The sequence below is a fragment of the Carettochelys insculpta genome, chromosome 2 (assembly GCF_033958435.1).
Source record: "Carettochelys insculpta isolate YL-2023 chromosome 2, ASM3395843v1, whole genome shotgun sequence".
NCBI lineage: Eukaryota > Metazoa > Chordata > Testudines > Carettochelyidae > Carettochelys > Carettochelys insculpta.
The window spans coordinates 280124851-280140489 of NC_134138.1; the positions used below are offsets into that span (position 1 = coordinate 280124851).

The 15639-nt window shown below is 72.3% G+C and overlaps 1 protein-coding gene across 1 annotated transcript in view; it reads left to right on the forward strand.

Moving 5' to 3' along the window:
- Positions 1 to 14735, forward strand: part of LOC142008354 (SCO-spondin-like) — a 157040-nt gene extending 142305 nt beyond the window's left edge. Inside the window, exons 96-109 of the mRNA XM_074985534.1 lie at positions 776 to 892; positions 1681 to 1819; positions 1992 to 2194; positions 3712 to 3882; positions 4372 to 4499; positions 5830 to 5975; positions 6448 to 6494; positions 8227 to 8391; positions 8668 to 8876; positions 9486 to 9581; positions 10104 to 10164; positions 11601 to 11731; positions 12657 to 12807; positions 14218 to 14735. Coding sequence (XP_074841635.1) covers positions 776 to 892; positions 1681 to 1819; positions 1992 to 2194; positions 3712 to 3882; positions 4372 to 4499; positions 5830 to 5975; positions 6448 to 6494; positions 8227 to 8391; positions 8668 to 8876; positions 9486 to 9581; positions 10104 to 10164; positions 11601 to 11731; positions 12657 to 12807; positions 14218 to 14240 — 1787 coding nt within the window. The 3' untranslated portion in view covers positions 14241 to 14735. The remainder of the gene's footprint in view (positions 1 to 775; positions 893 to 1680; positions 1820 to 1991; positions 2195 to 3711; positions 3883 to 4371; positions 4500 to 5829; positions 5976 to 6447; positions 6495 to 8226; positions 8392 to 8667; positions 8877 to 9485; positions 9582 to 10103; positions 10165 to 11600; positions 11732 to 12656; positions 12808 to 14217) is intronic.
- Positions 14736 to 15639: the final 904 nt, after the last annotated feature.

Consider the following 15639-nt stretch of genomic DNA (forward strand, 5'->3'; position numbering starts at 1 on the left):
CCCCCCCCCACACCCCGCCAGCCCAGGTAACCTGCCTGGGTCCTGCCACCCCCCCCGCCAGCCCAGGTAACCTGCCTGGGTCCTGCCACCCCCCCCGCCAGCCCAGGTAACCTGCCTGGGTCCTGCCACCCGCCCCCCCCGCCAGCCCAGGTAACCTGCCTGGGTCCTGCCACGCCCCCCCCCCCCAGCCCAGGGCCCTGTCTCCAACCAGCCCCAGCGGGCCCAGGGCCCTGCCCCCCACCTGTGCCTGGCCCAGGGCCCAACCCACCCCTGGCACAGGGCCCTACCAACTGCCCCCCTCCCTGGCACCCGGCACAGGGCCCCGCCACTCGCTCTGTGATGTCGTCGGGGGGTGGGTGTGAGACAGGCCGAGCAGCTCCCACCGGCTGGGGCTGACCCCTGGGGCTGTGACCTGAGCTGGCAGGTAGCGCCTCGGGCCCCGGCACAGGGCCGGGTTTGAACCGGAGGCGGCAGTCAGAGGAGGAGGCTGGGCAGGAACCAGGCCAGCCGGGGGCTCCCTGGGGCATCTCCTGGCCCGGCTCAGCTCGGCCCGGCCTGGGGGAGAGTCCGTACCACTGCACCCGCGCCTGGCCCAGAGTCCGCCTGCTACCGGCCCAGCTGGGCCTGGGGGTGCAGGGTCACCGGGGGCACATGGGAAACTGCCTCTCAGGTGCCCGAGAGCCCGGCCCTGCCCCACCCCGGGGGAGCTGACGGGGGCGGGCGCCAGGCCAGGAGTGGGGCTCCCACCTCCCCCGGCCCTGCTGTCCTCCCCCAGGAGAGGCCTGTGAAGATCGGGGCAAGGAGCACGTCCCGGCCTGCGCCAACCGCTGCCCCCGCACCTGTGCCGACCTGTGGGAGCACGTGGAGTGTCTGCAGGGGGAGTGCAAGCCAGGTACCTGCCCAGCCCCACAGCGCTCGCCCGGCCCCCTTCCCGGCCCCACGGCGCTCGCCCGGCCCCCTGCCCGGCCCCAGAGCGCTCACCGGCCCCCTGCCCGGCCCCAGGGCACTCCCCCGGCCCCCTGCCCGGCCCCAGGGCGCTCCCCCGGCCCCCTGCCCGGCCCCAGAGCACTCGCCCGGCCCCAGAGCGCTCGCCCGACCCCCTGCCCAGCCCCCTGCCCGGCTCCAGGGCTCTCCCCCGGCCCCCTGCCTGGCCCGAGTGCTCCCCCGGTCCCCTGCCCGGCCCCACAGCGCTCGCCCGGCCCCCTGCCCAGCTCATCTGTACCTTGCCCAAAGGCGCTCGCCCGGCCCACTGCCCGGCCCCACAGCGCTCACCTGGCCCCCTGCCCGGCCCCAGGGCGCTCGCCTGGCCCCCTGCCTGGCTCCAGAGCGCTCACCCGGCCCCCTGCCCGGCCCCACGGCGCTCGCCCAGCCCCCTGCCCGGCCCCAGGGCGCTCGCCCGGCCCCCTGCCTGGCTCCAAAGCGCTCACCCGGCCCCCTGCCCGGCCCCAGGGCGCTCGCCCGGCCCCCTGCCCTATAGAGCCCATGGAGCCTGCTTATCTGCCACTCATATCTCCTCAGCCCCATGGCGCACCCCAGCCCCCCTATTGCCCTGGCTGAGCAGCACTCACCCCTTCCTCCCGTCCCCACACCTGTCGCCCCCCCCATGCCCACCCCCAGCCCCACGGCTCTGCCCATCAACTCGCCACCTCCTGGTCCCAGCCCTCCCGTTCTCTCCCCCAGGCTGCCGGTGCCCGGCGGGGCAGCTGCTGCAGGATGGCGGGTGTGTGCCGGTCTCCTCCTGCCGCTGTGGGCTGCCCACCGCCAACGGCTCGCGGGAGCTGTGGCCGGGGCAGGCGGCCGCGCTGGAGTGTCACAACTGGTAAGGAGCCGGCAGGTGGGGCAGGTGGGGGTCCCCGCGGGGCGGCGGGTGGCAGGGACTAGGGCGGCTCCGCCGGGCAGTAAAGGGTTAACAGGGCCGGGGCAGCAGGCGGGTGCCGGCTGCCGTCCCCCTGAGCCGAGGGGGGGCCCCTGAGCCAGGCCTCTCCCTGCAGCACCTGCGTGAACGGCTCCTTCGCCTGCCCGGAGCCGGAGTGCCCCTCCTATGGGCCTTGGGCGCCCTGGAGCCCCTGCGCCGTCAGCTGCGGGGGGGGCAGCGCCCTGCGGTACCGCCTCTGCCACGAGAGCCCCGGCGGCGCCCCGTGTACCGCCGAGGCCATGGAGGAGATCGCGGAGTGCAACCCTCAGCCCTGCCCCGGTGAGTGCCGGCCCCATGGCCCTGCCCCCCGAGAGCCCCACGGCCCTGCCCCGCTCTGAGCCCCACGGCCCTGCACCAGTGAGTGCCGGCCCCACGGCCCTGCTCCCCGAGAGCCCCACGGCCCTGCCCCGCTCTGAGCCCCACGGCCCTGCCCCCCGAGAGCCCCACGGCCCTGCCCCGCTCTGAGCCCCACGGCCCTGCCCCGGTGAGTGCCGGCCCTTTGGCCCTGCCCCGCTCTGAGCCCCACAGCTCTGCCCCGGTGAGTGCCAGCCCCACGGCCCTGCCCCGCTCTGAGCCCCACGGCCCTGCCCCGGTGAGTGCCGGCCCTTTGGCCCTGCCCCGCTCTGAGCCCCACAGCCCTGCCCCGGTGAGTGCCGGCCCCACGGCCCTGCTCCCCGAGAGCCCCACGGCCCTGCCCTGGTGAGTGCCGGCCCCCTTGCTGTCTGGGGCTCTGCAGAAGCAGTGTAACATTGGAGGTTTCTCTGGGCACAGGAAGCGTCCAACCAAGGAAAACTGCGTAACAAGGGGGCACTCACAGCCCCACCTGGGCCCTCCTGTGCAAAGCACCAACCCGCCCCACGGAGCATGGCCAGAAACCACCCAGCAACCTCCCCCGACTCCAGTTCCCCTGGGGCCCAGCCCAGCCCCCCCTCACACTACCCAGCAACCCCCCCCAACTCCAGCTCCCCTGGGGCCCCAGCCCGGCCCCCCCTCACCCCGGAGAGGTGCTGAGAACCAATCGCCCCCCATCCACACAGGCTCTTCCCGCCCCAGGGGCCCGGCCCCAGCCCCGCTCGGTGCATGGCTCAGACCTGGCCCCCCAGAGTGCGCTGGGCTGGCGCTTTAGCATCCAGCAGCTGCAGGGCGGGTGGGAAAGGCCAGACGGACGCGGGTGCGGGTACAACGGGTGCAGCTGCCACATTGGGTGCAGCAGTCGCACAGGCCGTGGTGCCGGCTGCGGCAGGGGGAGCCGGCGGCTCTCCTACAAGTCTCTGGATACGCCCTTCGCTGGCCGGGTCAGCCCCCCTTCCAGCGCTGTTCCCAGCAGGGTGCTCCTGCCGCCCCAGCCGGAGGGGAGCTCCCAGGCCCCCCGGCCCACACTGAGTCAAGTCCACTGAGTCCCCGGTGTGGAAGCAGGAGTTGGAGCCTGTCCCAGGCCTTGCGTGGGGTCTGCCAGGCCACGGGGCTGCAGCCGAAGTCCTGTGCCGCAGATGGGAGCCGAGTGCTGCTCTGCCTCCGGCCGCGCCCCCTCCGCCGTCGGTTGTGCCGGGGGGCTGGGTGGTCTCCCAGGGAGGGTGATGGTGAGCAGGAGCCGCGCCCGCCCGACTGGCACGACAGCGGCAGTAAAACAGCCGCCTCCCTCGGCACCAGCGTCGGCGCAGCCCCAACGGCCCAGGCGCTCGCCCTGGCTGCTGCCTGTGAGCTGCCGTTCGCAGGGCGCCAGCCCCCCGCCCCGGCCTGCGCGGCTCCGGCTGTGCGAGCCCCTGCCCCAGCCTGAGCCGGCTCTGCCCTTGCAGCCGGCTGCCAGCTGAGCCCCTGGTCGGGGTGGAGCCCCTGCAGCGCCAGCTGTGGCGGGGGCGTGGTGGAGCGCAGCCGGCGCCCGCTGGCCCCAGGGGATGGCGAGGGGGAGCAGTGCCCCGTCCCGCTGCTGCAGCACCGTGCCTGCAACACCCACAACTGCACACCAGGTACGGGGGCGGGGGGTCAGCCAGCTGCCAGCGTAGGGCTGGGGGGCAGGGCGGCACCCTCGAGTGCCCAGCGTGTCGGCCTGCACGGGCTGGGGGCCAAGAGCCCCTAAGGGGAGCAGGGGGAGTCCCCTCCCTGCGCGGGCGTGGCGTGTCCAGAGAGGGGAGCCCCAGCCCAGCGTGGGCGTGGCTGGCGTGTCCAGAGAGGGGAGCCCCTGTCTGTACGTGGTACCGTGTGCCCGGCAGAGGGGACCCACCTGTACGTGGTACCGTGTGCCCGGTAGAGGGGACCCACCTGTACGTGGTGCCGTGTGCCCGGCAGAGGGGACCCACCTGTACGTGGTGCCGTGTGCCCGGCAGAGGGGACCCACCTGTACGTGGTGCCGTGTGGGGCCCTCGGGCTGTGCATCCCATCCCCCTCGAGTACGATGTTGTGGGGAGCGGTGGGGGGGCCGCTGGCTCCCCGGTGTGACCTGCCCTTGCTGTGTGCAGAGTGCCCAGGCACCCAGGTGTACAGCTCCTGTGCCAACGCCTGTCCACACACCTGCTCTGACCTGCGCCCAGGGACCGAGTGCCTGCAGGAGCGGTGCCAGCCCGGCTGTGCCTGCCCGCCTGGCCAGGTGGGTCTCTGTGCCTGTGGCAGCCCCCGGGGCGGGCAGCAGCTGCTGCTGCCTGGGCCTGAGACCGCAGCCCTGCCTGCTGCGCGGGGCCGACGGGCTGGGTCTGGCCTCTTCCTTCACCCCTGCCCCAGCCTGCCCGAGGGGCCCTGAGCAGGGCTTGCGGGAGGGGAGCCCCCAGCAACCTGGAGGGCAGAGGCTCACCCAGCCCCGGGGCCTGAGGGCTGTTTGACTGCGGAGCGAGGGGCTGGGCTGCTGGGCACTGAGCAGGCCCCCGCCACCCACTCACCCCAAGCACCACCTGCACTCACAGGGGGCTGTGGGTGGGGTATCAAAGGGTCCTGGGGCACAGCAGAGAAGGGCAGTTCAGAACAGAGGGGCCCCAGCGGCTCGGGGGGAGGCAGGGGGCTCCCCAGGGGTGTGGGGCAGACAGAGGGGCCCCAGCGGCTCGGGGGGAGGCAGGGGGCTCCCCGGGGTGTGGGGCAGACGGAGGGGCCCCGGCAGCTCTGGGGGGGCAGGGGGCTCCCCGGGGTGTGGGGCAGACAGAGGGGCCCCAGCGGCTCGGGGGGAGGCAGGGGGCTCCCCGGGGTGTGGGGCAGACGGAGGGGCCCCAGCGGCTAGGGGGGAGGCAGGGGGCTCCCTGGGGTGTGGGGCAGACAGAGGGGCCCCAGCGGCTCGGGGGGAGGCAGGGGGCTCCCCAGGGGTGTGGGGCAGACAGAGGGGCCCCAGCGGCTCGGGGGGAGGCAGGGGGCTCCCCAGGGGTGTGGGGCAGACAGAGGGGCCCCAGCGGCTTGGGGGGAGGCAGGGGGCTCCCCGGGGTGTGGGGCAGACGGAGGGGCCCCGGCAGCTCTGGGGGGGCAGGGGGCTCCCCGGGGTGTGGGGCAGACAGAGGGGCCCCAGCGGCTCGGGGGGAGGCAGGGGGCTCCCCGGGGTGTGGGGCAGACGGAGGGGCCCCAGCGGCTAGGGGGGAGGCAGGGGGCTCCCTGGGGTGTGGGGCAGACAGAGGGGCCCCAGCGGCTCGGGGGGAGGCAGGGGGCTCCCCAGGGGTGTGGGGCAGACAGAGGGGCCCCAGCGGCTCGGGGGGAGGCAGGGGGCTCCCCAGGGGTGTGGGGCAGACAGAGGGGCCCCAGCGGCTTGGGGGGAGGCAGGGGGCTCCCCGGGGTGTGGGGCAGACGGAGGGGCCCCAGCGGCTCGGGGGGAGGCAGGGGGCTCCCCAGGGGTGTGGGGCAGATGGAGGGGCCCCGGCAGCTCTGGGGGGGCAGGGGGCTCCCCAGGAGTGTGGGGCAGACGGAGGGGCCCGGCGGCTCGGGTGCCAGCTGCCGCGTTGCCGCAGGTGCTGCAGGAGGGGGCGTGCGTGCCCCCGGAGGAATGCCGCTGCACTCTGGTCCCTGCCGTGCCCTGGGCCTCCAACCTGTCGCAGGAGGAGCGGGCGAGGGAGTACCCGCCCGGCAGCACCATCCAGCACCAGTGCCACAGCTGGTCAGTGCTGAGCTCGAGGGGCCTGCGGCACCTGGGGAGCAGGGCAGTGCCAGGGCAGGGCTCTCCCATGGGCACAGTGCGGGTGACAGCTGCCCCCTGTGCCAGGCCCGTCCCGAGTGGGGCGGGTGTGTGGGCGGCACCGCCCGGCCCTGGGTGGGGCTGGTTTTGTGGCAGTACCTGCTGGTACCGCGACCGGGCACCTCTGCAGGGCTGAGTACTGGCCCTTGTACGAGCGGGCGCTGGGCTGGACTGGGCTGGGGCCCGTGAGCCCTGCAGGCTGGCCCGGCTGCACCGGCACCTCTCCCCGGCTCCGGGCACACGCTGCTCGGCCCACCCCGGGCGCGGGGGCAGAGCTGAGCGGGCGCCCGGACTCCTGGGTTCCCACCATCTGGGCCGGGGGGTGAGCTGAGTGACGGCTGCTGCGGGGCGCAGCCACAGGCCCGGCTCTCACCTCGCCGCACTCCCTTTGCAGCGTCTGTCTCCGCGGCGCCTTCAGCTGCTCCCAGCGGGACTGCGATGGTAAGTGCCCTGTGTGCGGGCACAGCCCCCCGCCCGCCGGCAGCTCACCCCGGGGGCCAGCGGCCACTCGCTGGAGGAGCTCACTCGGGGGCAGGGCTGTGGGGCAGGAGGGCGCTGTTCCTGCAGCCCAAGGGAGTCCATGCAGGGAGGGCCAGGGCCGGCCGCTGGCACAGCCGAGCACAAACAGCCACATCTCACCCCACAAATGCCTTGGGGCTGGGGCTGGGGCTGGGGCTGGGGCTGGGGCTGGCCCCCTTTGGGACTGGAGGCTTTTCCCGTTCGTCTGAATACCCAGCAACCTCACCCCCGAATTCTGAGTGCCCAGCTCTGCCCCCGCCCCATGCCATACGCCCAGCTCTGCCCCCCAGTGCTGTACACTCAGCTCTGCCCCCCATGGACCCAGCTCTGCCCCCCGGTGCTGTACACCCAGCTCTGCCCCCCAGTGCTGTACACTCAGCTCTGCCCCCCATGGACCCAGCTCTGCCCCCCGGTGCTGTACACCCAGCTCTGCCCCCCAGTGCTGTACACTCAGCTGTGCTCCCCATGGACCCAGCTCTGCCCCCCATGGACCCAGCTCTGCCCCCCAGTGCCATACGCCCAGCTCTGCCCCCCAGTGCTGTACACTCAGCTGTGCCCCCCATGGACCCAGCTCTGCCCCCCAGTGCCATACGCCCAGCTCTGCCCCCCAGTGCTGTACACTCAGCTGTGCCCCCCATGGACCCAGCTCTGCCCCCCAGTGCCATACGCCCAGCTCTGCCCCCCAGTGCTGTACACTCAGCTGTGCCCCCCATGGACCCAGCTCTGCCCCCCAGTGCCATACGCCCAGCTCTGCCCCCCAGTGCTGTACACTCAGCTCTGCCCCCCATGGACCCAGCTCTGCCCCCCATGGACCCAGCTCTGCCCCCCAGTGCCATACGCCCAGCTCTGCCCCCCAGTGCTGTACACTCAGCTGTGCCCCCCATGGACCCAGCTCTGCCCCCCAGTGCCATACGCCCAGCTCTGCCCCCCAGTGCTGTACACTCAGCTCTGCCCCCCATGGACCCAGCTCTGCCCCCCAGTGCCATACGCCCAGCTCTGCCCCCCAGTGCTGTACACTCAGCTGTGCCCCCCATGGACCCAGCTCTGCCCCCCAGTGCCATACGCCCAGCTCTGCCCCCCAGTGCTGTACACTCAGCTCTGCCCCCCATGGACCCAGCTCTGCCCCCCAGTGCCATACGCCCAGCTCTGCCCCCCAGTGCTGTACACTCAGCTGTGCCCCCCATGGACCCAGCTCTGCCCCCCCAGTGCCATACGCCCAGCTCTGCCCCCCAATGCCATACGCCCAGCTCTGCCCCCCATGGACCCAGCTCTGCCCCCCGGTGCCGTACACCCAGCTCTGCCCCCCGTGAACCCAGCTCTGCCCCCCAGTGCCATACGCCCAGCTCTGCCCCCCATGGATCCAGCTCTGCCCCCCATGGACCCAGCTCTGCCCCCCGGTGCCATACACCCAGCTGTGCCCCCCATGGACCCAGCTCTGCCCCCCAATGCCATACGCCCAGCTCTGCCCCCCCAGCGCCATACGCCCAGCTCTGCCCCCCGTGAACCCAGCTCTGCCCCCCCAGTGCCATACACCCAGCTCTGCCCCCCGTGAACCCAGATCTGCCCCCCAGTGCTGTACGCTCAGCTCTGCCCCCCCAGCCCCAGCTCTGCCCCCCAGTGCCGTGGGTTCAGCCCTCACCCCCGTTCTCCCCAGTGGACTGCCTGTGGTCGGCGTGGTCGGCCTGGTCCGCGTGCTCTGTGACCTGCGGGCCGGGCGTGCGGATCTCCCAGCGGCACCCGCTGCAGCAGCGCCTGTACGACGGGGCCGAGTGCCTGGGGCCCCCGACGCGCCGGACGCCCTGCTCCCTGCACGACTGCGGTGAGCCGCCGGCACGGCACGGCACGGCCGTTTGCTGCGGTGGGAGTGGGCTGAGACGGGGCCCCGGGAGCAGGCCCCCTGTGCTGCCAGGAGCTCTGCTCTGGGGGCGCGGGGAGCCGCATGCCTGGGGAGGGACAAGGGGTGGCAGAGACGGGTGGGCACCCAGCTGGGTAGGGGCAGGCCAGGCCAGACAGGCCCCCTTAGTGTGGGCAGGGAGGCAGGGAGGGGATGGTGGGTTGGAGTTCCTTGGCCTGACATGTCGGGTTGCTGCTGCAGTCTGCCCCACAGGTGAACACTGGCACAGCCCTAGCCCCACGGCGCCCTGCGAACGCACCTGCCAACAGATCTACCAGCAAGCCCAGCACAACTGCAGCGGGGGGGCCGTGCCAGGCTGCGTGTGCGAGGCCGGGCGCTACCGGAACAGCAGTGGGCACTGCGTCACCGCTGCTCATTGCGAGTGTGAGCACGAGGGCCAGCTGCACCCAGTGAGTGTGCGAGAGCTGCAGCTCCGACCCATCCCCGCAGCACAGGTCGGCCAGGGAGCCCTGCCCCTGCCAGGCCAGGCAGCTTTGTCTGGCACATGGACAGGGGGCTGCCAGGCATGGCCGAGCCCTGCCCTGCATGAGATGCTGCTCTGCTGGCCACCAGGGTCTAGGGGGCTTGGGGTCACCCCTCTGAGCTGGGGGGGTCTGCACTGTATGGCCCTGCTGGGTCTGTGAGCCAGTGCCCAGGGCTGCCCCATTGGGTCTGTCTGCGTCAGCCTGCACGGCCCTGGGCTGGGGAGCTGGAGCCGGGGTCCGTCTGCATCGACCTGCACAGCCCTGGGCTGGGGAGCTGGGCTGGGGTCCGTCTGCATCAACCTGCACGGCCCTGAGCTGGGGAGCCGGAGCAGGGGGTCCGTCCGCGTCGGCCTGCACAGCCCTGGGCTGGAGAGCCGGAGCCGGGGTCCGTCTGCATCGACCTGCACAGCCCTGGGCTGGAGAGCCGGAGCCGGGGGTCCGTCCGCGTCGGCCTGCACGGCCCTGGGCTGGGGACCTGGGCTGGGGTTCATCCTGCCTGTCCCTGCCACTTCCAACGCTGCTTCTCTCCCCCAGGCTGGCACAGAGTGGCAGCAGGGCTGTGAGAGCTGCCGCTGTGTGAATGGGCGAGCTGAGTGCTCAGCAGGCTGCCCCCCTATCCTGTGCCTGGAGGTACGGCGCGGCTCGGCGCGGCACAGCTCAGTGGAGGAGTGCAGCCCCTGGGGTGGCCATGGGTCTGCTCCCTCTTGCAGGCAGAGTCCCCTGGGTGCCCCTGGGCAGACTGCCCACCCACAGCTGCCCCCCCGCCCCTCTGCAGCAGCCCAGCTTGCAGGCCCTGCCTGGGTGTGGGCACAGGGCTGAGCCCTAATCCTGCCCCATGGCCTCTCCCTGCACCCTCCGGGGCGCAGCAGCAGGAGCTGGTGTGTGGGGCAGAGCTGGGAGGTCCCTCCCAAGCCGGACTCAGCTCAGCAGCGTGTGACTCTGAGGCCGGGCAGGACGGTCCCTGGGCTGACCCTGACGCGAGGCCGCTGCGGGCAGCAGGAGCCCCCGGCCGTGGGGTGGGGCAACAGGCTGCTGGCTGGAGCGGCCCCCCCCAGCTGGCCACGGGGTGAGCTGCCCTGCACCAGAGCTGCCAGGCCTGGCCCCTCACGCGGCTCCCCGGCCGCCTGTCGCTCACATTCGCTCTCTCCCCAGGGCGAAGTGAAGGTGCAGGAGCCCAGCGGATGCTGCCCCGTGTGCCGGCGGGAGTCGTTCGGTACGGCGCCGCCCATGGCAGGGAGCCACCGGGGCCTCTTCGCACTGGGAGCATCTGGGGTGTGCTGGGGGTGCTGTGCTGCCGGGGACCTCCAGGGGGCGCTCCCCCCATCCGTGGGGGTGCCCCTGCGTGGCCCAGGGGCGCTGTGCTGCCAGGGACCCCAATGGGGCATTCTCCCCCATCCGTGGGGGTGTCCCTGTGTGGCCCAGGGCGCTGTGCTGCCAGGGACCCCTATGGGGCATTCTCCCCCATCCGTGGGGGTGTCCCTGTGTGGCCCAGGGACGCTGTGCTGCCAGGGACCCCCATGGGGCGTTCTCCCCCATCCGTGGGGGTGTCCCTGCGTGGCCCAGGGCGCTGTGCTGCCAGGGACCCCCATGGGGCATTCTCCCCCATCCGTGGGGGTGTCCCTGCGTGGCCCAGGGGCGCTGTGCTGCCAGGGACCCCTATGGGGCGTTCTCCCCCATCCGTGGGGGTGTCCCTGCGTGGCCCAGGGACGCTGTGCTGCTGGAGGGACCATCTCTCAGAGGAGGGGCTAAACCCAGGTGGGGGGTTGATCGTTGCCGACACTCCCAGGTTTGGGTGAGTGTCTCGGCTGGACATGGCTGTGCTGAGGCTGCGGGGCCTGGGGTAGAGGTTGGATGGAGGGAGCTTGGAGTAGGGGGCTGGGGGGGCTGGAAAGTGAGGGGCTGAGAGGGATTTGGGGTCCAGGCCGGGGTGAGGGGGTCAGAGTGTGGGTGGGGCCGTGGGCTGGAGCAGGGGGTGGGGTGCAGGAGGGGGTCCAGGCCGGGGTGAGGGGGTCGGAGTGTGGGAGGGGCCATAGGCTGGAGCAGGAGGTGGGGTGCAGGAGGGGGTCCAGGCCGGGGTGAGGGGGTCGGAGTGTGGGAGGGGCCGTAGGCTGGAGCAGGAGGTGGGGTGCAGGAGGGGGTTTGAGTTGTGGGATCCCAGCAGCACTCACTGGGGTTCCCAGCAAGTGGCTTCCAGGGCCTGTGGCTGTTAGGGCGTGAGTGGCAGGGAGGCTCCCTGCGTTGCCTTCAGGCCTGCAGCTCCCCGGGGCCACGGTTCCCAGCCCACAGGAGCTGTGGAGCTGCCATTTGGGAAGGGGGGACGGGTGCACATGGAGCCTCCCTGGCTGCCCCACCACGTGCCAGCCGCAGGGACTGGCGGCCACTCCCGGAGCTGTGCAGAGCCGGCAGGTGGGAGCCGGTTAGCCTCGGCCCTGCTGCGCTGGCGACTGGCCGGTTAACAGCCCAGCCCGTTGGCGGTGTGAATGGAACCCCCAGGCCCTTCTCACCAGGAGTCGAGTGGAAATCAGGCCTCCGGGCAGGCTGAGCACCGGGCTGTCAGCCACCAGCGGGGCCTCCCCAGAGGCGGGCGCATGCCGGTGCAGGGAGGGACCCCTGGTGAGCCGGGCAGTGCCACGCCGCTCTGCTTTGCAGAGGAGCCGTCGTCCGTCTGCCAGCGCTTCACGGAGGTGCGGAACATCACCAAGGGGCGCTGCGCCCTGCCCGGCGTGGAGGTCAGCTACTGCAGCGGGCGCTGCCCCTCCCGCACCAACGTCATCTCCGAGGTGAGCCGGCGGGCACGGCCAGACCAGGAGCTGGCGCGCCTGAGGGAGGGATGCTGTTCCCAGGCCAGGGCACTGCACCAGCAGCCTGGGCCTTACCGCACTGGCTCTGTTTGGAGCTGGAACGCAGAAAACAGGTACAAGTCTGGTCTGTCTGTGGTTCCGAGCACACGGCGGGCAGGACCTTGGCCCAGAACACACGGCAGGCGGGTGCCGGGCCTGGGGAAACATGTGGTGGGCGGGAGCCGGGCCAGGGGAGCACACGGCAGGCGGGAGCCGGGCCTGGGGAAATACACAGCAGGTGGGAGCCCGGGCTGGGGGAACACGCGGCGGACGGGAGCCGGGCTGGGGGAACACGCGGCGGGCGGGAGCCGGGCCGGGGGAAATACACAGCAGGTGGGAGCCCGGGCTGGGGGAACACGCGGCGGACGGGAGCCGGGCTGGGGGAACACGCGGCGGACGGGAGCCGGGCCGGGGGAACACGCGGCGGGCGGGAGCCGGGCCGGGGGAAATACACAGCGGGCAGGAGCCGGGCCGGGGGGAACACGCGGCGGGCGGGAGCCGGGCCGGGGGGAACACGCGGCGGACGGGAGCCGGGCCGGGGGAACACGCGGCGGGCGGGAGCCGGGCCGGGGGAAATACACAGCAGGCGGGAGCCCGGGCTGGGGGAACATGCGGCGGACGGGAGCCGGGCCGGGGGAACACGCGGCGGGCGGGAGCCGGGCCGGGGGAAATACACAGCAGGCAGGAGCCGGGCCGGGGGGAACACGCGGCGGGCGGGAGCCGGGCTGGGGGGAACACGCGGCGGGCGGGAGCCGGGCCGGGGGGAACACGTGGCGGGCGGGAGCCGGGCCAGGGGGAACACGTGGCGTCCCGCTCGCCCTGCCCCAGAGCCCTTGGCCCACGCCAGCCGCGCCTTCCCCTGCAGGAGCCCTACCTGCAGACGCTGTGCGAGTGCTGCAGTTACCACCTGGACCCGGTGAGCCCCGTGCGCATCCTGAGCCTGCCCTGCGAGGACGGGGAGGTGGAGCCTGTGGTGGTGCCCGTCATCCACAGCTGTGCGTGCAGCAGCTGCCAGGGTGAGTGGCGCTGGGCTGGGCCCGCTCAGCTCGGGCTGCTCTGGGGCCCCGGTTGCGGCACTGCTGGCAGAACTGGGCTGAGGCTGTGCCTGGGGTGGGGCCAGGGGCTGGAGTGGGTATGTGGGGGGCACTGGGGCACAACCTGGGACTGGGGCCGGGACGGGGCTCAGGCGCCACCAGTGAGTGTCAGAGGCGGTGTGGTAGCAGGGGGACAGCAGCGCTCCAGCAGGCCCAGGGCTCACATTGCCTCATGGGCCAGTGCACCCAGAACCCACTGCCGGGGTGAGACTGGAGCCCAGCATCAGCACACTGCATGGCCTGACCATGGGCGTCACTGCACAGCCGCCCCTTGCAGTGCCCCTGGGCCCAGCATCACCCCACTGCACAGCCCAACAACGGGTGTCACTGCACAGCCACACCCTGCAGTGCCCCTGGGCTCAGCATCACCCCACTGCATGGCCTGACCATGGGCGTCACTGCACAGCCGCCCCCTGCAGTGCCCCTGGGCCCAGCATCACCCCACTGCACAGCCCAACAACGGGTGTCACTGCACAGCCACACCGTGCAGTGCCCCTGGGCCCTGCATCAGCCCACTGTACAGCCCAACAACGGGTGTCACTGCACAGCCACACCCTGCAGTGCCCCTGGGCTCAGCATCAACCCACTGCATGGCCTGACCATGGGCATCACTGCACAGCCGCCCCCTGCAGTGCCCCTGGGCCCAGCATCACCCCACTGCACAGTCCAATAATGGGCATCACTGCACAGCCACACCCTGCAGTGCCCCTGGGCCCTGCATCACCCCACTGCACAGCCCAACAATGGGTGTCACTGCACAGCCACACCCTCCAGTGCCCCTGGGCTCAGCATCACCCCACTGCATGGCCTGACCATGGGCGTCACTGCACAGCCGCCCCTTGCAGTGCCCCTGGGCCCAGCATCACTCCACTGCAGAGTCCAACAATGGGCATCACTGCACAGCCACATCCTGCAGTGCCCCTGGGCCCTGCATCACCCCACTGCACGGCCCAAAAATGGGCATCACTGCACAGCTGCACCATGCAGTGCCCCTGGGCCCTGCATCACCCCACTGCACGGCCCAACAATGGGTGTCACTGCACAGACGCACCCTGCAGTGCCCCTGGGCCCAGCATCACCCCACTGCACGGCCCAACAACGGGTGTCACTGCACAGACGCACCCTGCAGTGCCCCTGGGCCCAGCATCACCGCACTGCACGGCCCGACAACGGGCCTCACTGCACAGCCGCACCCTCTCTGTCTCTCCGTGCTGGGTATCTTCAGCATGTGTGCGGCAGCCCCAGCCGTCGCCTGGCCTGGGCAGGGTCCCACCTTTTCCGAGCAGCCCCTCCCTGTGCTTTCCCTAACCTGGGCTCTCCTGTCTTGGCCAGGTGGGGACTTTTCCAAGCGCTGAGGTGTCTGCGTGCCAGGCCCCCCGGGATGCCGGGGCGAGGACAGCAAAGTGGCAATGTGCATCCGGTGCCGGATCCCTGACTCCCCCGACCTGCCCAGCACTGCCCAGTGGGGCGTCTCCAGCCCCAGCTCCCCAACACTGCCCAGTGGGGCGTCTCCAGCCCCAGCTCCCCAGCACTGCCCAGTGGGGCGTCTCCGGCCCTGGCTCCCCAGCACTGCCCAGTGGGGCGTCTCCGGCCCCGGCTCCCCAGCACTGCCCAGCGGGGCGTCTCCATCCCCGGCTCCCCAGCACTGCCCAGTGGGGCGTCTCCGGCCCCGGCTCCCCAGCACTGCCCAGTGGGGCGTCTCCGGCCCCGGCTCCCCAGCACTGCCCAGTGGGGCGTCTCCAGCCCCGGCTCCCCAGCACTGCCCAGTGGGGCGTCTCCGGCCCCGGCTCCCCAGCACTGCCCAGTGGAGCTTTTCCCGCTGTAGCTCTGTAATAAAGTGACCAGCACTGCCTGCAAAGGCGACTCTGTGAACTGTTGCTGCGGGGCGGGGTGAGGTCGCTGCTGCCCCCACCTGCGGCGGGTCCTGGCCGTGCTCCAGAGCACAGTGGCATCGGCAACGGGGCCCGTGCCAGGGCCCAGCCCTCTGCCAGCCCAGGGCCGGGTGCGGTGAGTGGCTGGGGCTGGGGCTGGGAGCTGCGGTGCCCCTGACAAGGGCTGTGGGCTGGGCATGGGCAGGGCTAAGCGACAGGCGCTGGGGGCTGCAGATCCTGGCTGGGGGAGGGGAGTCGTAGGTCCCAGGCTGAGTCCCCACAGCACAGAGCCCCAGATGTGAGCTCCAGGCTGCTGGGGCCGGCGCCTCCAGCACAGGCTGAGCTCAGCCTGGTTCCCCTCCCAGCCGGTTAGTGCCCCGGGAGAAACGGCTGCTCCTAAGACCCCGCTGAGGTGGCCGATGCCCCTGCCCCACACCCAGGGCCAGCGCCTGCTCCCACTGCTCTGGGCCGGGGTCTCTCCCTTGGGCGGGGGCCAAGGCTGTGCTTTGCCAGCGGCGGGGGCAAGGCTCCCAGCCCCGTGGGGGGCAGCGGGGTGAGAGGGTCTTTCCCCCCGGCTTGCTGGCCCTGTGTGATATTACAAGGGGTTCTGGGCCAAGCTGGGAGAACCTGCCCTGGGCAAACTGCTTCAAACTGAGTCCCCAGGCCAGCCAGAGAAGCACCTCTCCTGCGCCCCCGGCCAGCCAGGCGCTGCGCCACTCTCCCGTACCCACACCCTGTGATGGAGTGGGGGGAGTGCATGTGAGAGTCAGGCTGGATGTAAGAGACAAGCAGCAGCTCCCGGTGGCTAAGGATGACCCTGGGGCTACAACTGGCAGGTAACACCTCTGCCCTGAACAAAGAGGAGGGAGGAGCCGAGCTGGGT